The sequence below is a fragment of the Mobula birostris genome, chromosome 6 (genome assembly GCF_030028105.1).
Source record: "Mobula birostris isolate sMobBir1 chromosome 6, sMobBir1.hap1, whole genome shotgun sequence".
NCBI lineage: Eukaryota > Metazoa > Chordata > Chondrichthyes > Myliobatiformes > Myliobatidae > Mobula > Mobula birostris.
The window spans coordinates 42,461,794-42,484,299 of NC_092375.1; the positions used below are offsets into that span (position 1 = coordinate 42,461,794).

General features: G+C 40.6%; 1 protein-coding gene across 1 annotated transcript in view; it reads right to left on the minus strand.

Moving 5' to 3' along the window:
* The window catches only part of tbx15 (T-box transcription factor 15), an 88,982-nt gene that overhangs the window by 38,056 nt on the left and 28,420 nt on the right, over window positions 1-22,506 (minus strand). Inside the window, exons 2-4 of the mRNA XM_072262247.1 lie at window positions 16,227-16,452; window positions 11,502-11,603; window positions 1,239-1,410 (exon numbers count right to left, since the gene is read on the minus strand). Coding sequence (XP_072118348.1) covers window positions 1,239-1,410; window positions 11,502-11,603; window positions 16,227-16,452 — 500 coding nt within the window. The remainder of the gene's footprint in view (window positions 1-1,238; window positions 1,411-11,501; window positions 11,604-16,226; window positions 16,453-22,506) is intronic.

Sequence of the window (22,506 nt, forward strand, 5' to 3'; positions counted from 1 at the left end):
GATTTGCTCAGAAGGGGAAATATACCTCCAGAGCCTATCCTGTCAAGCTCTCCCAGAATTTTACATATTTCAGTTATATCTCAGCTCATGCAAATTGAATATATTCAATTATTTCTCATAGGTCAATCTCTTCACCCCAAGAATTAACCTAGTGGGCCTCCTCCGAAGAGCTTCCAATGTAATCATCCCCCTCCTAAATAATAAGACTGAATCTGAAGCATCTGTGCTCCACACACTTTCCAATAACCCTCTTCAAGAACAACCAGCTTCCAAGGTACTGCAACACTAAGAGCCTCCTTCTCATTTAAACAATATTCTGATAGTCTTTCCTTGGTACCAAAATGTGTAATCTCACATTTGCTCACATTTGTATGATGCTTTCTCTCCCACTTACATTGCAACTGTTTGTGTCCTCCTCTTTCCCATTGGGGTCAGAAAATTTACTTCACAGTCAGTCCCTTCATCTGAGTGATTAATGTGGATTGCAAGTGCCTACATGCCTCCTCCCTCACCCCCACTTCATGCCTCCAAACAGGTGAGGCAACACTTCACCTGCGAATCTGCTGGGGTCGTCTATCACCTCCTGTGTTCCTGATGCGGCCAATGGTGAGACCCGCCTTAAAAAGTGGGACCGCTTTGTCGAGCACTTCTGCTCCATCTGCCGCAAGAGGAACTTCCCGGTGGCCAAACATTTTAATATTGATTCCCATTCCCAATCTGACATGTCGGTCCATGGCCTCCTTTGGTGCCAAGATGAGGCCACCCTCAGGATGGAGAAGCAACAATTTATAGTCCATCTGGGTAGCCTCCAGCCTGATGGCATGAATATCGATTTCTCCTTCTAGTAAAAAGAAGCTCCCCTATTGATCCCACTGACGTCCCACTCATCTGAGTGTGTCAACGTGATCCCAATTGATCATTAGCTGAAACATTCTCCATCTATGCCTGACATGCTGAGTATTTCCAGCAGTTCATTGTATTTCAGATTTCCACCATATGCAGTGTTTACATTTAGCCCAACTCTGTTTTTTGCTGGTCCTCTGTTCTTGTCCTGTAAAGTGCTCTGGGATGTGCTGCTGTCCTACAGGTGCTATATTCATGTCTAATTAACTAATGCTGTGAGCCATTAGCTTGAGTATCCTGACTTGACTGTTGATCAGCATTGCCCAATGTTGTAACATAAACATCACTGTGAAATAAACAATAGTCTTTTAAAGTATAAATTGCTATCTACATACATGTCCTTGATCGTCCAGTTCATTGTTTGTAAGTTTGAGCTTATCAAAGCTGATGACTTGTCGCATCCACGTGTCCCCAGATGCTAGAGAGTCTGGGTGGATGTAGACTCGAGGAGGGACTGGTGAATCTGCATTCCCTGCAACCATCCATTTCGAACTGTGATAAACGTACCTGCAGATGGAAAGGAAACCAGAGATCAGAAAACCTCAGCAGAGCCCAAAGTAATGCACTCCCATTCAATTTCAATTCCCCTGGTTGGTAATCGAGGCTTCAATCTATCTCTCAGATGAACAGTGATGGTCTGCTCATGAGTACATGTAGAACGCTTAGTTAGGAATGTGGACAAACCATTTTTGTTGATTATTGAAAACAATGGTTAAACTTATTTATGCATGTACTAGGAGGTCTCAGAGGACTGTCATACTGAGATTTTACTACTAAGACCATGTCATCAGGGTTCTCTGTGACCATTACAGATATACAGTAGGTTTATTGTAATATTGCCCTCTCATTGACACTTACCCACCCCCTTCTACCTCAGATTCCCCAACCATCAAGCACTTCCCTTCAGACAGATTGAATGACTAAGAAATGGTGTGGGAGGTAACATTTTGGCATGGGTAGAACAGGTAACAAGAGGCAGGCATAAACGATCTTCTGCTGTTTAGTAAGTGATGTACCACAGGGATCAGTGCAAGTACCTCAACATGTGAATGGCTTGGATGGAGGCACGGCCAGTTCAACTTGCCAATAACACAAAGGCAGGTTGGAAGGTAAGTTGTGAGGAGGACATAAGGAAGCTACAAAGAGCTGTGGATTAGTGAGTGGCAACCGTGTTGTGGAATTGTCCTTTTTGGTCAATAAAATTTAAAACAGTGTATTACTAAATGGTGAGAGGGTGCAGAATGATCCACGTTACTAATGCACCATTCACAAAAGATTAGTGAGCTGGTACAACAAGTTATAAGGAAAGCTCACAGTACTGTATCATTCTCCTTTTGTGAGTAAGTAAGATTAGAGAAAGTTTGCCTGATAGATGGCCAGAGTAGGTGAGCTTCCTTATGAGGAAAGACTGGACAGTATTATATCAGCTGGAGTTTAGGAGAAAGGAAGTGGATTTGATTGAAACATGGAAGATCCATAAGAGTCTTTACAGAAGGGATATGGATAGGATATTAGCTCTTGTGGAGGAAGCTACTACCAGCCATCTCTTTAAATGCAACTGGTTGCCATTTTAATCAGAGATGAGGCAACAGTTTTTCTCTCAGTGTCATGTCTTTGGAATTCTCCTCTCATGAGGTTGATGGAAGCAGAGTGAATACCTTTAAGCGGAGAAAAATCATTGATGAGCAAGAGAGTGTAAAGTTACCACTGTTAATATAGAAATGTAGAGTTGAGGTTATGGTCAAGAGACACAAGAGACACAAGAGACAGCAGATGCCATAATCTGAAGGAACAAATAATCTGAGGATTTACATCTGAGGGGTGAAAGGATAGAGATCTGATGCAGGGTTTCAACTGGAAACATCAACAATACCTCTAACAGAGGCCGCTTGGCAATTTGAGTTCTTCCAACAGATTGTTTGTTGCTGAAGTTATGATTAGATCAGCCACATTGTTAAATACTAAAGCAGATTCGACAGGCCGACATTCTTCTAATTCATATGTTTGCATGAAATCAGAATCAATTTAATGTATTTCCCGTGTCTACTTTTAAGAGACAATTTTATTTATTTTACATTCATAGAAAAGTCAATGGTAAAGCACAGAAGTTCAGAGAGTTATAAATAACGAGATTGGAGTCTGTCATTTGAGATGCTGCTGTAAGAAAACAAAGAATTATGGGACATTTATTGACACCAAAGGCCACACCGCCAATAAATTTGGGACATGATAAATGCAAGTTTTGAGGCTGGCATATCATTGAGAAGGTGTGTAACCAGCCAATGACAACAGAATGTCAAGGCAGGCAGCTTCATTTGAACTTAAGTTTGTTGTTCATCTATAAGAAAGTGAGTCCAATATGAATGTTCAGGCCCAGCAAACCTGTGCAGGAGGCATGCAGAGAATATTTATTCCTTGTTACAGCACTTGCTCACACTACACATGTTTGTAAGTGTAGTAGATCATAGTAGCATACTGCACATAATCAGTCCTAGCAGACACATCAAGTTTAACTTGTAATGGCCTGGCGCTGGCAAGCAGGTAGTTTGGGAATGTCGCTGGCAAGCAGGTTGTGTTGTGTAGAGCAATCATGCAGTTTCTGAAATCATTTGAAATGTGCTCTGACTGTTCAAAGCAGTACTCAGCTGCTAAAGGAGACACAGGCCAGACCATGAAGTCATCAGGCTGAAGCTCATCATCATCATCATCATCATCAGGTGCCGTGCCCAGTTTGAGCTTTGACTGCCATGGCCCACACACTCCTGTTTCAGGCCAAGTGGATCAATTCATTGGTATTCACCTTTAAAAATGGTGAAGGCCCATTTCAACCTTGGGTGCTCTGAGAAAATTAGCTAGTGTGAGTTTAGAGGCATGATACCCTGCAAATAGGGTATTAATTTTATTAATTTTTTGCACTAATTCAATTTCATATCCTTACTGTTCTCTAGAACCAGAATTCCAATTAGAAAATTTTAGTTTAGCTTGGATTAAACATCTCTCACCAGTCGGTATTTTACATGTCATTCTCCATTTCTTACTCCAGATGGTGTAATGGATAATGAACAAAATTAACTCAGTATTTAAAAGTAGCAGTATCTCTCACAGAGTATATTTTGATTACAGTGTAATGATATTATACAGGGTATTGGTGAGTCTGCACCTGGAATAATACAGTTTTGATCTCCTTACTTGAGGAAAAATGTACTGGAATTGGATGAGGTGCAGAGGAGGTTCATGAAATTGATTCTGGAAATGGGGAGGTTAACCTATGAGGAGAAATTGAGTCACCTGGGACTATACTGACTGAAATTCAAAAGAATGAAAGAGGACCTTACAGAAACATATAAAATTATAAAAGGGATTGAGAAGAGTGTGACAGGAAAGTTGTTTCCACTGGTAAATGAGACTAGAACTGGAAGACATAGCATCAAGATTCAGGGGAATTAGTTTAGGATGAAGATGAGGAGAAACTGCTCTTCCTGGACAGTAGTGAATCTGTGGAATTCTCTGCCCAGGAAAGCAGTAGCAGCTACGTAATTAAATAAATTTAAGTCATAGTTAGATTTTTATATGGCAAGGGAATTAAGGGTTATGGGAAAAGGCAAGGAGGTGGAGCCAAGTCCATGGCCCGATCAGCCATGATCTTATTGAATGGCCAGATGACCTATACCTGCTTCTAATTCTTATGTTCTTAAGTTTAAGCAGATGGAACTTTAACTCTGGAATTTAGAAGACTGAACAGCAATCTCGTTGATAGGTAAAAATACTTTTAAGGGCTTTAAAGGATCGATGTAGAGCTGATATTTCTCCAGGCTGAGAAGATTGGAACCAAGGGTCACAATCTCAAAACAGAGTAGGGCATTCATGACAGATGAAAAGAAATTTCTTCACCCAGAGGGTTATAACGTTTAGGAATTATGTTCATCGTGTTAATGAAGGCTGTGAAGATTCAGTCACTGACTAAATTCAAGACAAAGATCCTTAGATATTATGGAAATTTGGGTTAGTTCAAGAAATTGGTGCTGAGGTAAAATATTAGCCATGAACTTACTGACTGATGGAGCAGACACAAGCAACTATTCTTGTGTACAGCTACATTGATGTACGCATATATGGCGTCCAAAATTATTTTGGTCCAAAAGTAGAACCAAACAAAGAAAGAGATATTGGAAAATGGTGCTAGTGAGATAGTAATGGGGAACAAAGAAATGCATCAGTCATCACTGTGGAGGACTCTAGCAGTGTGCCAGAGGTCTGTGAGTGTTAGGGAGCAGGAGTGAGTGCCATTGCTATTACAAAGGAAAAAGTGCTAGGCAAATTAAAGGTCTTAAGGTGGATTAGTCACCTGGACCAGGTGGACTACATCCCAGAGTCCTGAAAAAGGTTACTGAAGAGATCATGAATGCATTAGTCATGATCTTTTAAGAATCACTTTACTCTGGCATGATCTTGGAGGACTGGTAGATTGCAAATGTTACTCCGCTCTTTAAGAAGGGAGTAAGGCAAAAGAAAGGAAATTATAGGCCAGTTAGCTTAACATTAGTGCTTGGAAAAGTGCTGGAGTCCTTTATTAAGGATAAGGTTTCAAGGTACTTGGAGACTAATGATAAAATAAGTTAAAGTCAGCATGGTTTCTAATAAAGGGATATCTTGCCTGGCAAATCTGTTAAGAGCTCTTTGAGAAAGTAACAAGCAGGGTGGACAAAGGAGAGCCAGTGGATGTCATTTACTTGGATTTTCAGAAGGCATATGATAAAGTGCTATACATGAGGCTACTTAACAAGGTAATATCCTATGGTGTTGTAGGAAAGATACTGGCATGGATAATGGAATGGTTGACAGGCAGGAGGCAGTGAGGTGGAATAAAGGGGGACTTCTGTGGTTGGCTGTCAGTGACTAGTGGTGTTCCTCAGGGGTCAGTATTGGGACCACTACTTTTCACATTGTTTGTCAGTGATTTAGATAATGGAATTGATGTCTTTGTGACAAAGTTTGTGGATGATATGAAGATAGGTGGAGGGGTAGGTAGTGCTGAGGAAGCAATGTGATTACAACAGGACTTAGACAAATTGGAAGAATAGGCAAAAAAGTGACAGGTGGAATACAGTATTGGGAAATGTATGATAATGCATTTTGGTAAAAGGAATAATAGTGTGGAATATTATCTAAACGGGGAGAAAGTTCAAACATCAGAGGTGCAGAGGGACTTAGGAGTCCTCGTGCAAGACTCCCAGAAGGTTAATTTACAGGTTGGGTCTGTGGTAAAGAAGGCAAATACAATGTTGGAATTTATTTCAAGGGGATTAGGATATAAAAACAAGGAGATAATGCTGAGGCTTCATAAGACACCAGTCAGGCTGCAGTTGGAGTATTATCAACAGTTTAGGGCCCTATATCTCAGAAAGGAAGTGTTGTCATTGGAGAGGGTCCAGAAGAGGTTCATAAGGATGATTCTGGGAGAAGAAGAAGAAGAAATCCCTTAACTCCGAGTGGAGTCATCGAGACACCATCATGACGGTGTTTTTTTAGCAGGCTTTCTTTATTTTTACGAGGCCAAGTTGCTAGCTCGATGCTCAACCCAGCACGGATGGAAAACATACAAGGGAGCCGGCTGGATTCGAACTCGGGAATGGATCCAAAGTCTGGCACTGATGCCACTACTCCACCAGCCGCTATGTTTCCAGGAATGTAGGGATTAACATATGAGGATCATTTAGCAGCTTTGGGTCTGTACTCACCGGAATTTAGAAGAATGCAAGGGTATCTCATTGAAATCTATCTAACTTGGTCCCAACATATTGATGTAGTCATAAAGAAGGCAAGACAGCGGCTATACTTTATTAGGAGTTTGAAGAGATTTGGTATGTCAACAAATTCACTCAAATACTTCTAAAGCTGTACCATGGGGAGCATTCTGACAGGCTGCATCACTGTCTGCTATGGAGGGGCTACTGCACAGGACCAAAAGAAGCTAGGTTGTAAATCTAAACATGAGGAATTCTGCAGATGCTGGTAATTCAAGCAACACACATCAAAGTTGCTGGTGAATGCAGCAGGCCAGGCAGCATCTCTAGGAAGAGGTACAGTCGAAGTTTCAGGCCGAGACCCTTCGTCAGGACTAACTGAAGGAAGAGCCAGTCAAATCTCTTACTAGCTCTTCCTTCAGTTAGTCCTGACGAAGGGTCTCGGCCTGAAACGTCGACTGTACCTCTTCCTAGAGATGCTGCCTGGCCTGCTGCATTCACCAGCAACTTTGATGTGTGTAGGTTGTAAATCTAGTCAGCTCCATCTTGGGCACTAGCCTACAAAGTACCCAGGTTATCTTTAGGGAGTGGTGTCTCAGAAAGGCAGCGTCCATTATTAAGGACCTCCAGCACCCAGGGCATGACCTTTTCTCACCATTACCATCAGGTAGGAGATACAGAAGCCTGAAGGCACACACTCAGCAATTCAGGAACAGCTTTTTCCCTTCTGCCATCCGATTCCTAAATGGACATTGAAGCTTTGTACACTACTTCACTTGTTTTAATATACAGTATTTCTGTTTTTGCACATTTTTAATTTAAATCTATTCAATACACATAATTGATTTACTTGTTTATTTATTATGTTTTATTTTATTTTATTTATTATTTTTTTCTCTCTCTGCTAGATTATGAATCGCATTGAACTGCTGCTGCTAACAAATTTCACATCACATGCCAGTGATAATAAACCTGATTCTGATTCTGATGTTGAAAGGACTAGATAGGATGGATGTGGAGAGGATGTTTCCTATGGTGGGGGTATCCCCAACTAGACGGCACAGCCTCAAAATTGAGGGGTGACCTTTTTAGGACAGAGGTAAAGGGGAATCTTTTTAGCCAAAGTCGTGAATTTGTGGAATGCTCTGCCACAGACTGCAGTCGAGGCTAAGTTAAGGCAGAAGTTAATAGTTTCCTGATCAGTCAGGGCATCAAAGGATGCGATGAGAAAGCAGGTATATAGGGTTGAGTGCATTCCGGGATCAACCATGATGGAATGGCAGAGCAGACTGAATGGGCTGAATGGCCTAATTCTGCTCTATTTCTTCTGGTCTTATGGTCTTGCATTAGGAGAGGAGAATAACAGCTTGTTCAGAGAGATGATTTCAAGGAGGATGTTAAAAAGGGGTAGAAAATGATGAAGATGGTTGTGAAGAAAATGGCCTTCCAAACTGAAGAGGTGTTGCAATGATGATTGACGGGACTGACACAACAAAAGCAGTGAGATTGGAAAGTGCCAAGTTCTCATTTGTAAATGGTCTGGATGGTTTCAAGGATTGAGAGATGAAAGGCTGGGGAAGACAGAACTTTCAGCTTTAGTGATTATTACTTGAAATCCCCATGTTGTAGTTGTCAGAAACCTGGTGTTGCCTTGGATCTTTGCATACTTGTGCTGGGGGAGTATCAAATTAATGCATGAACCCTGGACGTCAACAGTTCAGCTGTCTCTCCAAATATCTCCCACAAAATTTCTTATGAGGTATAGTGGAACATTGTATTTGGTGCAACCTCTCAAAGTTACAGATTTGTTGAAAACCTTCATATTTAGATAAAATAAGAAGTCAAATGTCAGAAACACTTAGAAGGTCAGATTATATCAGCATGACCTGCAGAATATCCCCATCTTTTATTGTTTCAGATTTGTTTCCAACTTGAAGGCCCAGTGCAAGGTTATTAGCATAATTCTTGGCAGGATAGAGGAACAGAGGTATTGGAAGAACATGTCTTATGGGGATAGGTTGAACAAGCTACGGCATTTCTCTGTAGAACAATGGAGGATGAGAGGCAACTTGATAGAGGAGTATAAGATCATGAGAGGCATAAATCGAGTTGACAGCCACCACCTTTGTCCCAGGGTAGCAAGGGCCAATAGCAATGGACATGCATTGCAGTTGAATGGAGCAAAGTTTAGGGACGATGTCAGAGGTAGTTTTTTTCCACATAGAGAATGGTAAAGATAAAAGATTAGTTCTGGTACATTGAAACATAGAGTGAAATGCATCATTTGTGAGGATGTGCTGGGGTAGCTCGTGAGTGACACCCTGCTTCCGGCACCAACTTAGCATGCCCACAACTTAGTAACGCAAACGCATACATCTGTGGAATGTGGGAAAATGGGGAGAACGTACAAACTCCTTATAGACAGCAGCAGAATTGAACCAAGGTTGCTGTTGCTGTAGATTAACCACTACACTGCTGGGTCGCCCACATGGGCACTTCCAGGAGTGGTGGTAGAGGCAGATACAATAAGAGCCTCTTAGATAGGTGCATGTATGAAAGGAAAATGGACGGTTTGGGGCCACGTATGAGGGAAGGTTAGACATGTTCTTGGAGTAGGTTTGTATTGGTCATCTCAACATCAAGGGCATAGTAATGTGTTGTACTGTTCTATCTTCCATGTTTGTCACTTCTGCAGTTTTTGTCTTAATTGCTGCTCAGAAAAATCCAGAGAGTAGTGAAATGTTACATAAGGATAGGCCATTGTATATTTATGGTAGTTGGAAGTATTTGTCCTAAAGACTTTTTTTCTCATGAACTTGCTGCCTTCCAAAATTATTTCTTGCAGAGTTGCTCATTAGAATTGGTATTACAATTGTCAATACCTCAGCAGACCTTTACTTGACCACCTAAAGTTTTTAACAAGAAGATCCAAAATGCATAAGAAGTCTGTAACTGGTATTTCCAATATTACAACATGCATGAGTGTCTGCCAAACGTTTACTACTAATAGTGCCACAACACCAAGTGAAACAACAGAAGTCTTGTACTCAGACGGAGGTTAAAATAAGTCAAATAGAAGACCTCCTTTTATAGGATTGCTCGGCAAGTTTCCCCACTGTTGTAAAATTCAGCGTGGGAGGTAATGTAACCTGGTATTGCTGGTAGTGCAAACTGAATTCTATCCCAAAACTTACAAGTTGCAAAATATTTCAGCTTTGTTGCTTTGAAATGTGCATGGCACTAACAAGCTTCTGTGCTGTAAGCAGACATTTGTAAACTAATGTAGAACCATATAGTGTAATGGAGCACAGAACAGGCCTCTTGGCCCATCTAGTCTGTACCAAATTCTTATTCAGCCTAGTCCCATCAACCCATATCTGGACCATAGCCCTCCATGCCCCTCCCATCCATGTACTTATCCAGGCTTCTCTTGAATGTTGCAATCGAACTCACATCCAACACCTCTGCAGGCAGCTCATTCCACACTTGCATCACCCTCTGAGTGAAGGAGCTTCCTCTTCAGTTTCCCTGAAATATTTCTCCTTTTCATAGGGCTTATATGACCAAGGATAAGTTATCTCCCTTCTGTGATAGGTGTAACAATGGAGAAGCTTCATTTATTCATATGTCTTGGACGTGCCCAAGTCTTGGAAAATACTGGAAGGAAGTATTTCAAACTTTTTCTGTACTCCCTAAAGTAAATTTTAAGCCTAATCCTTTGACTGCCCTATTTGGTATTGTTGGAAGCAAAGATATCATTTTGAAGACATCTGATCTGCACATTCTGGCTTTTCTCTCTCTTATGGCTAGGAGGGCACTTTTGTTTAAATGGAAGGATGCTGTTCCGCCTAATCATGTTCATTGGTTACGGGATGTTATGGCATGCCTAAATTTAGAAAAGAGTCGTTGTTCAATTTCTGAATCTAACCAGGATTTTCAAAATTTGTGGGGGCCGTTTTTAAATTATTTTCATAATCTGACTTCTTGTTAAAGTACAGAAGTTGGTTAATAGCATATTTTATTATCCGATCAGTTTTTTTTCTTCTTTTTTCCCCAAACAGCTTTGACTTTGGTAGTGGGTGAAGATATTTTTTTAATAAAATTGTTTATATTCTAATATATGAATTAATCTAATCTATATGAATATAGAGTAAGGAGTTTGTTAATGAGATTCAATATACTGTATCTGGTGTTATAATATTTTTTCTTTTGTTTTATAATATGTATTCTCTTGGACTCTGTATTCTTCTATATAGAAATCAATAAAAAATATTGGAAAAGAAAGAAAGAAATATTTCTCCTTTCACCCTTAACCTATTACCTCTAGTCTCACCCAACCTCAGTGGAAAAAGCTGGTTTGCATTTTTTTAAATATATACAAAATGCAGCGAGAATCCTCAAGTTAATTGCCTGCAGAATGCTGATGCTGCTGCTCAGACCTTGAACATTTCAGTTCAAATTACAAGGGGAGAAGCCTCACTCTTGTTTTCTTCTACCAAGTGCAAACTAAAGACGCGGAGTGACATATGGCATCGTGTTTTAGGGAATATCAAGTATCTCACTGAGAACCAAGTTAAAATAAGTGAAACAAAACATGGTATTGTGTTAGTAAACCAGTTTTAATATCATTTCAGATCTTTGAAGTTTGATAAGATACTTGATTTTGACCATTACAGTATATTACTCAGTGACTTTTCAGACACTGGGCATGGTTGCTTGACAATCCTTGAAGAGTAACAGTGAAAACCCATCCTATAAGCCAAATTTCCTGTGTAGAATTTCTTCAAAAATAAAGCTCTCATTGCTAAAAATTAGAATATCCATACAGTCAGCCGAAAAGCACTGGAAACCTACCGATATCGTTTGTTATCAACAGGGATGATGTCCATTGCTATGTAATATTGTTGATGTGGATCAAGCCCTGTGATCTTCACTCTCATTGCAGGGAACATTCGCCTATGAATAAAATTATAATCAATTAGTTCAAAGGTTATACATTTCCTCTTTTCCCTTGAAATCTCCCAAACTATTACCATTCCCTGACTGGGATTACAAACAGGTTGCTAATTGTCAAAGCAGAGCATGTGCAGGCTGAGTGTTCCTCCTCTATGCGTTTCTTTTTCCTCAGGCATGTGAACCATGCTGTAAGGGAAACACAGCCAACTGCTCACCACCAACCTTTTAAAGTATAAGTTCTACACATATTAAGTATAAATTCCATCATTTATACACAAACACACCACCCATTCTAACCAACCCTACATAAGGCTATCCCCGCGGTAGGAGGGAAACACCTAGATTCATTCATAATCTCCTCAAACCAGTTATAGAATTTGGTAATTGAGTAAAGCATAATTTACATAATTCAACATAAATTGTAAATGTGCCTTTAATACAAGTTTTTTTTGTTCTTGCATTATTCAAAACCCAAGGCATGATTTACTTCTGAAGTCACAAGACTCCAGAAAGAGGTTTGAACCAGGGTTTTCTAATTCAGAGTTTCAGCTGGGTCCTGGTGCTATTTGCCCTGCAGAGTAATTCTAGTACTCTTCACTTTATTTTAGATTTCCAGGATCTGCAGTATTTTTCCTTCAATCATCATGAGCTCCTACATTCTGAATGATTGGGCAAGTGTAAATGGGTCTAGTATCTGGCATGAATCACTGCCTACCATTTCATCTTTATAAATGACAACATTCAGTAACAAAGATACAGTGTATACCCAATGATAGAAGTGGTTTGTAACAAGCAAATCCTGGGAAAGAATTGGAACATGAATAGGTTTCAATCGGAAAAATGAAGAGCAATGGTTCACACTTGTTTCAAAGTATATAAGCGGGAAGCTGTAGCTAAATTCCTTGTGTTTAGTGATAGCTGATAATTTGCTTCTGTATGCTGGAGTTAAATACAAAGAGAAACTTGTTTCTATGTAATTGAAGGTTGATCAATCCAAGGAGGGTTAATTCTGTTTGAACCTGATTTGCAAGCTGTCTATTCTTGTCCAGCTTCAAATTCGCTTTCAAAGGGATTTAGAGTTCCAGTCATTTTACATATGGTCTATCCAGCACAGAATAAGTGGTGACATGGATGCATAATGCAAGAGAGTTGTGTGCTCAGAATTCATTGCACTGAAATTCAATGCCACTTTGCATTTTCACCTTTGGCCCCAGACAAAAAAATCAACAAGGGAATAAGTAAAAGTGAAATTATGTGGCAGAAACAGTTTAGGGAGAGGAATTAAAGGCCTATTTTTATTAACACTGACTGCCCCAGGGATTTCCTCTCCTTTTAAACTTTTCAGTGTTATACACTTATATTTAGTTCAGAATGAAATCAGAGCAGGGCAAGATTCTGAAAATTATTCCTTGAAATGGTGAGCAACATCTGTGTGATTATTTCGCAATGATTTTCCAGTTAAAGTTTCACTGACTTGTTTGAAACCATTTTGAGACTAATGCCTTGTTTGCTTCCAAGGTGAAAGTTCCTTGGAGGTTGGTTTTGGATGGGAAGTGAGGGATGCCTGGCAGTACATGCTGAAGCATCAACAAGGTAGAACACAGAATGGTAAATTTGTGTGGTGTCAGTTATTTCTTATTTATTGTTCTTTTCAGCTGAGCGCTCTGGGCAGGGCAGTAAAGTTAGCAGCCAAGCCATTCAAAGTTCCCTGATAATTGTTCCACCTGCTTAGAAGCTCCACAAACAGTGGTCTGGCAGCAGATTCGTCCATCAAACCATTCTGTCCTGTAAGTGACTCATCACATTGGTAGGCAAGGAATTTCAAAGAGGATAACATAAATGAACATTGAAAGAGAGTTCAATTTATAAGAAAAATAAATCTCAAAATTAAAAGGACATCAATGTAACAACCACTGGAACTGGTATGTAATGTTAAAACTGATGACAGATTTATATGAGAGTTCGTGTGCCACATAGTAAACTTCCTGACTCAGTAGATTTAAACTTTGGTAGGTAAAAAACAATTGAGTACAAGTTGGGAACGAGTTGTAACCCAAAATGTATAAAGCGTGCAATTGTGCATTGGTATTTTGTAAATCTATAAATTTTTTGGTCAGTTTTAACAGGAATAGAACAGGGGCCTTTGTAAGGTATGAGTGTTAGGAGGCAGCCTCGGGACATGGAATAGATAAGAGAGACATAGGCACCCTGGGAGTTGCTGTTTCTCCAGAGCTCACTGGTCCTGGAGATGGGCACACATTGAGATGAATTATGGTGAGAATGGGCCCATCCTGGAGTTCAGGGGTTCCAATAGTACTGGTTCTGGCCAATATAACTGACGAGAATTTCAGGAGACAATTATGTCTATAGACACCTGGGCATCCGTTGACCCCATTTAAATGGCACATTGTCCTGAGGAGTATAAGGACTTTGCTATCAGTGCAGGCAGGCACCACCCAAGAGTAACTGGCAGGGTTGCAGGTGGAAGTCTTAAAAAGAATGTCCTCAAATGTTTCAGCCAAAAATTAATCCATAAAGTTCAGGTCAACATTTCTATTAATAAATCTCATCTAAAGATGTAAATGTTGGGGAAAAGGTTAAGTATATTATTTTAACTTTTTAATGCATAGGAACCATGATTTAAATAGTTTCCTTTTCAATGTCTGTATAACTAGCCAGATGTTGGCAGCTTCAAAACTCATGAATCCAAGTTTTGTTAATTCTTGGCGAAGTTGCTAAACTCACAGGAAGTCTTCCATGCAGCAAAGGTGGGAGGAACCAAGAGTGTCTCTAGACATATATAATTTACAGTAGTTTTAAGATTGTCTTTATTGAAACAAATGGTGACCATTTACATATTTTATTTAAACTGGTTCATACTAATTTTCTATTAATTGTTTATTTGTCATGACACCATGTACTGTGTTACTTGCTGAGGTATAGCCCAACAAGTACTGGGGACCTTTCTACCATCATGTCCAGTGCTTGCAGGTGACTGGAGCCTAATTTTGCCCTCATTCCCTGTCTCCAGAATGTGCTCTGACAACTGGGACTATTGACTAGTTATCAAAAGCAACTGCTTGGCAAATTATCTCAACAACATACATGTTTATAGAACAGCTTCATGGACATTTCATTCTGCTTTACAGAAAACTGGAGAGAGCAAGCAACATATCAAAAAGACTTTGCAAGAAAAGAGGGAATTGGTGTTTAGGGTGTGAATTTTGGAGCTGAAGGATATGGTGACTAAAGATTCTGCTAATGATAATGGAGCTAAGGAATGAATATCTAAAGAGTCAGGCAAAAGTTCCATGTTAACATAGAAACATAGAAAATAGGTGCAGGAGTAGGCCATTCGGCCCTTCAAGCCTGCACCACTATTCAGTATGATCAGGGCTGATCATCCAACTCAGAACCCTGTACCTGCCTTCTCTCCATACCCCCGATCCCTTTAGCTACAAGGGCCATATCTAACTCCCTCTTAAATATAGCCAATGAACTGGCCTCAACTGTTTCCTGTGGGAGAGAATTCCACAGATTCACCACTCTCTGTGTGAAGAAATTTTTCCTCATCTCAGTCCTAAAAGGCTTCCCTTTTATCCTCAAACTGTGACCCCTCATTCTGGACTTCCCCAATATCTGGAACAATCTTCCTGCATCTAGCCTGTCCAATCTCTTTAGAATTTTATACGTTTCAATAAGATCCCCCCTCAATCTTCTAAATTCCAGAGAGTATAAGCCTAGTCGATCCAGTATTTCATCATATGAAAAGTCTGCCATCCCAGGAATCAATCTGGTGAACCTTCTTTATACTCCCTCTATGGCAAGAATGCCTTTCCTCAGATTAGGGGACCAAAACTGCACACAATACTCCAGATGTGGTCTCACCAAGGCCTTGTACAACTGCAGTAGTACCTCCCTGCTCCTGTACTCGAATCCTCTTGCTATGAATGCCAGCATACCATTCCCCTTTTTCATCACCTGCTGTACCTGCATGCCCACTTTCAATGACTGGTGTATAATGACACCCAGGTCTCGTTGCACCTCCCCTTTTCCTAATCGGCCACCATTCAGATAATAATCTGTTTTCCTGTTCTTGCCACCAAAGTGGATAACCTTACATTTATCCACATTAAATTGCATCGGTCATGAATTTGCCCACTCACCTAACCTATCCAAGTCACCCTGCATCCTCTTAGCATCCTCCTCACAGCTAACACTGCCGCCCAGCTTCGTGTCATCCGCAAACTTGGAGATACTGCATTTAATTCCCTCATCTAAGTCATTAATATATATTGTAAACAACTGGGGTCCCAGCACTGAGCCTTGCGATACCGCACTAGTCACTGCTAGTTCAAACATAATGCTGTTGTAGATTGATGAAGATGTTCAGACAAGGACCACAGACCGACTCAAAAACAAATTTTAAAATCACGATTCTTCAGGTTGGAGACTTGACGTTATGCAGAATGTTGTGCGTGAGCTTTCACACATTCCTATATAAATATATGGAGAATAATGTCAAAGTTTCAAATGAAAGATTCAGCCTTGAAATAGGATTTCATGTTATGGCCTACTAAAATAGCACAAATTTAAATGATTTTTAAAATTCGCGACTGGTACCTTCCAGCTTTGGTGATAATCATTTCAGTGCCAATGTCATGAAATCGCTTCCAAAGATCGGCACATTGAAGTTCCATCTGAATCTCATCCATGGAGGAGGTTGGGAGAGACGAGGAGGTGTCAGCAGTGAGTTCTGTGGGAGAGCTATAGGAACAGGCTGTATGTTGAGCTGGGCTCTCCCCCTCTGCGGCCGGACTCTGCTCCTGATCTGAGCTCAGCTGAGATTCTGAAACACACAGAGCAAATCACATTATAAGCTATATAGGATAAAAGCAATAAGAACCTGAGAAATAGAGAATAATTACAGAACTTTGAAAATTAGAGTAGTTCCACTCCCACTAGAATGAAAATGAAAATGTAAATTAGCACTTCACATAGAACCCTTTAGTATCTCACATAAAAGCAGCTCAGAATTGTCTGTGAAGGGCTCTGGATTTTTCTTGCAGAACAAGGAGGAAGACCAAGTCAATAATCCTCAATTTTCTTAACTATTATGCTAATTATTATCTCTTTCTGATGACTAAATTCTTTCACTATTACGCCAATGGAAAACCCCTCAAACTTCCTATCCCAAACTTTGGAGCATGCTTATACCCTGCAATATCACTTTGAAAGGTATTTTTAAAGAATCTATACTTTGCTGACTACCCTGGCCCATTTTTTAATTTTTGTATGTCCAGTTAAGTTAATAGTGTAATTGATGTTTGATATCACATAACATTCTTTAAAGTCACAAAACCTTTTTTCTACTAGAGATTATTTAACAACTGCCACTTTATTATATAACTTCACAACAAACAGAACTGATGGTTATGGCAACATTTTGAATACTGCTACATGTTATAGATAGTTTTGAGATTTAAGCCAGCAGTATGTTATTACAATTATATTTTCTGCATTTGCTTTTTCCCCACAGCTGTGCAAAAGTGTGTTTTATTCCCAAATGTATTCTGTATTTATCTTAGCAATATGAAATCAAGAGAGATCTTCCTTTTAAACTACTAATATTGCCAAATTATGTACCAAGTTGTAGAAAAAGGAGCTTCAGGGAAGTTATATGACAGTGGCTTTAGGATTATTTAACTGTACTCATAGGTTCATTACCAATAGTAACGGCTTTAATATTAAGCTGGGTAAAAAAAGTCATTTATTTGGATCCAGGATGTGCACTGTTCAATTTTTCTGAACAATAGTCAAGCGTAAACAGAGAAGTTCGCCTCCTGCTCAAAGCCGGAGATTCAGCCTTCAGGTCTGGAGACCGGGAGGCTTACAGCTCAGCCAGGGCCAACCTGAGGAGGGGAACCTCTCAGGCTAAACACATATACAAACAGAGGCGACACTTCACCCGTGAGTCGGCTGGAGTGATATACTGCGTCCGGTGCTCCCGATGTGGCTTTCCATATATTGGCGAGACCCGATGCAGACTGGAAGATCGTTTCACTGAACATCTACGCTCTGTCCGCCAGAGAAAGCAGGATCTCCCAGTGGCCACACATTTTAATTCCACCTCCCATTCCCATTCTGATATGTCTATCCACGGCCTCCTCTACTGTAAAGATGAAGCCACACTCAGGTTGGAGGAACAACACCTTATATTCCGTCTGGGTAGCCTCCAACTTGATGGCATGAACATTGACTTCTCAAACTTCTACTAATGCCCCACCTCCCCCTCATACCCCATCCATTATTTATTTATATACACACATTCTTTTTCTCTCTCTCCTTTTTCTCCCTCTGTCCCTCTCACCATACTCCTTGCCCATCCTCTGCGTTTTCCCCCCCTCCCCCTTTTCTTTCTCCCTAGGCCTCCTGTCCCATGATCCTCTCATATCCCTTTTGCCAATCACCTGTCCAGCTCTTGGCTTCATCCCTCCCCCTCCTGTCTTCTCCTATCATTTTGGATCTTCCCCTCACCCTCCCACTTTCAAATCCCTTACTAGCTCTTCTTTCAGTTAGTCCTGACGAAGGGTCTCGGCCCGAAACGTCGACTGTACCTCTTCCCAGAGATGCTGCCTGGCCTGCTGCGTTCACCAGCAAATTTGATGTGTGTTACAAACAGAGAATCTCGGAGCATTTCAACTCCTCGGACCCCCGGCACATGTGGCATGGCATACAGGTCATTACAGAGTTCAAACCACCTAGTACTGTGCCCCTTTCCAGCTCTGCCTTCCTCCCTGATTAGCTCAATTACTTCTACACTCGTTTTGACTGAGAGAACAAGGAGGTCACCCTCAAAGCGGATCTCCCACCTTGTGAACTGCCTCTCTCACTTTCCACCTCCAATGTTTGCGCCACCCTGAGCAGGGTGAATGTACGGAAGGCAGCTGGTCTGGATGGAATACCTGGCCGTGTGCTCAGAGTCTGTGCAGAGCAGTTGGCCGGGGTCTTCATGGACATTTTTATCCTGTCCCTGGTCCAGGCAGTTGCCCCCACAAGCTTCAAGATCACCACCATCGTGCCAGTGCCGAAGCATTCCACTGCCACAGGCCTGAATGATTTCCATCCAGTTGCACTAACCCCCATCATTGCAAAGTGCTTTGAGAGACTGGTTCTATCACATCTGAAATCCTGTCTGCCCTCTACCCTGGACCCCCATCAATTTCCCTATCGCACCAACAGGTCAACAGAGGACTCCATCTCCACAGCACTTCAATCTGCCCTGACCCACCTGGACAGCCCCAACTCTTACGTCAGAATGCTGTTCATTGACTTTAGTTCGGCATTCAATACTGTGATCCCCTCCAAGCTGATCGCCAAACTTCGCCAGCTTGGTATCAGCTCATCCCTCTGCAATTGGATCTTGGACTTTCTGACTAACAGACCCCAATCAGCTAAGTTAGACAACTTCTCCTCCTCCACTGTCACCCTGAACAACGGCGTGCCTCAAGGCTGTGTGCTGAGCCCTCTTCTGTACTCCCTTTTCACCTATGACTGCGTTCCTGTACATGGTTCTAGCTCCACAATCAAGTTCGTAGATGACACCACTGTAGTTGGCCTGATCAGAGGGGATGATGAGACGGCCTACAGGGACGAGGTCCAGCACCTGGCCGCGTGGTGTGCCAACAACAACCTGGCCCTTAACACCCAGAAGACCAAGGAGATCATTGTGGACTTCAGGCATGCTAGGAGCCACACTCACGTCCCCATCTACATCAACGGAACTGTAGTGGTGCGTGTATCAAGCTTCAAATTCCTCGGTATCCACATTTCCAAGGATCTCACCTGGCCCCTGAACTCCTCCATCCTGATCAAAAGGTGCAACAGCGCCTTTATTTCCTGCGGAGCAACAAGAAAGCTCACCTCTGTCCCAGGATACTGACAGACTTTTACCGCTGTACCATTGAGAGCATACTCACCAACTGAATCTCAGTGTGGTATGGCAATTGTCTCATATCGGACCGCAAAGCACTCCAGCGTGTGGTGAAAACTGCCCAGCAGATTATTGGCACACACTTGCCCACCATTGAGAATATCTACCATAAACGCTGCCTGGTCAGGGTGAAAAGTGTTATCAATGATGCATCTCACCCTAACCATGGACGTTTTACTCTCTTCCCATCCGGTAGGTGCTACAGGAGCCTCCACTCCCACACCAGCAGGCACAGAAATAGCTTCTTCCCTGAGGCTGTGACCCTGCTGAACCTCAGATCACAGCACTAAGCAGTATTGCATCCATATTGTACTGTCTCAGTACTTTTATATTTGTGTGCTGTAGCACTTACTTTTTATTCGCAATTATTTTGTAAATAACACTAGTCTTTGCATTTCTGGTCAGATGCTAACTGCATTTCATTGGTTTTGTACCTGTACTCGGCACAATGACAATAAAGTTGAATCTAATCTAATCTAATCTAAACATCTCTACCAATTTGCTCTTATTCACGTTATGAAATTTCTTTTCTTCCAGAATCTAACAGCATATTTCATCTTGCTGGTGGTTGATAGTGGGGGTTTTTTCTGGATAGAAAATTTGACATGAACTTAATTGCCAATGCAAGATAAGTACAAATATATGAAGTTTTGCTTAAGTGATTAAGCATAGTATTGAATGAGCAATACAATTATAGTTTTCAACAATACTAAATCAGTGATGGTTACCACCATTTAGGAAAATGTCACATTCAATGTTTCTTCACTATTTAATGGAGGAATACGTCAGGAACCAGGATGACAGCATAATCAATTCTGAGATGTTTAGTAGTTACTAAAACAGTTAATTATTAATTTTAAACAAAAAGTACTGATGTTGAAAATCTGAAATTTAAAAAAAAATCAAATTCTGGATTCAAATATTAGAGGTCATACATTTAAGGTAAATGTGGGGGGGGGCGGTTAAAAGGAGATTTGAGACATACTTTTCTTTAACACATACTGACAAGGAACAAGCTACTGTGGGAAGTGGTGGGGCCAGATATGATAGCAAATTTTAAGAGGCATTTAGACAGGCATATGATGCATGAAATGCAGGGACATAGACCATATGCAGGCAAATGGAGTTAGTTTAATTGGCACAAAGGTTAGCATAGACATCGTTGGCCAAAGTGCCTGATCCTGTCTGGTCCTGTTCTATGTTCCATGCAGTCCACTTTGGAGAACCCTTCTGTTTTGACCATGAGCCTGCACTTAACTTTCATTGTAATTCTCCACCTCATTTTCACACTGACTCCTCTGTCACTAATGCCTTACACTGCTCAACTAAAGCCTGATGTAGCCTCACATAACAGTATCTCATCTTCAGTCCGGATACATTACAGCTCTTAGAACTTGACAATAGTTTCAGAAAACCAGCTTTTCCAGTTATAACAGAACTAACGTTAACCCTGTTTTTGTTTCTCGACCAGGTGCTTCCTGACATGCTGAATATCTCCAGCATTTTCTTTTGCTTCAGATTTCATAGTGCTCAGTATATTACAGTTGGATAATTTTATTTTGTCTCTCGCCTCTGTTCTCATTCATCTGTTTCTTTGCACATTTTCTGCAGACAAATTACCTATGATGCTCTCTCCCAGCTGGCTTCACTGCCTCTTTTGTCATTCGTTCTCATCTGGTCTCTGCTCAGGCAATTCTTTTATATCTCCAAAGTCTCTGCAATTTAAAATACTGTATGTTTGATTTTTAACATCTAATTCAATGACCTGAAATGCTAACTTTATTTCTCTCTGCAATGTGCTGTATCAGCTGCTGAATGTTTCCAGTATTTTCTGGAATTATTATTTACACTCTTTAGAGAGAGAAAACAAACTAATGTCTGTCTACATCTTGGTGCCCTATTTCCTTACGCAAATATATCATGCTTTGAAATAAAGCATTTGAAAGGCAACTACTTTTGCACAAAAACATACAGAAAAGTTTATCCAAATCCTAAAATGTGACATATTCTTATTTCTGTTTATCCTGATTGAAAGCAAAGACCTCTGTAAACAAATTTATCTACTGTAAATCCCTATAAATCACTGAGAGAGCAAATCACATCAGGATTGTTGAAGAGCAGAATTGATCAGAGTCAGCTAGTTAAGTGACATCTATAATTTTGTTTTAGTTAACAGTTGATCAATATTTACAAAATTCATTTAGCTTTTTTGGTTATTTGTGAATTGAAAAATCTTCAGATGCAGATAGAATAAAAATTATAATTATGATATAGCTGAAATACAGCTAAAAATGTTCATGCTTCTGCTAAAAACTATGTGTAGTCTGAATTCTTATGTTGACAGCCGGATAGTTGCACCACAGCTTTACAAATGACTCAATTGGAATAAACAGCATAAGGAAAATGTACTTAACAAAAACATCCATGTCACTATTGGGATAAGAACATTTCTGAAGTATTTTGATGCTGTGTTTGTCTTTCCTATTGCTGTAATCAGTGAACTTTATTATGAGAATCCAGGGCACCATTGATAATCTCCTTACAGACAGGGCAGCACAGCATTTTACAGCATAAATTCAGAGTTCCATTCCCGCTGCTGTCTGTAAGGGTTTGTACTGTCTGTAAGGGTTTGTACATTCTGCCCATGACTTGTGGGTTTCCTCCAGGTGCTCTGGATTCTTTCCACATTCCAACAATATATGGGCTAGGGTTAGTGAGCTGTGGGCATGCTATGTTGGTGCTGACTCTTGTGGGTTACCCAGCACAATCCTCTTTGATTAGATGTGATGCTAACAACACCTTTCATGGTATACATGTGACAACTAAAGCTAATCCCTTCTTTAACATATTTCTCAATTAATTTTATATTCCTTTGAAATAGCAGATTTTATCTCATTGTTCCATCATCTG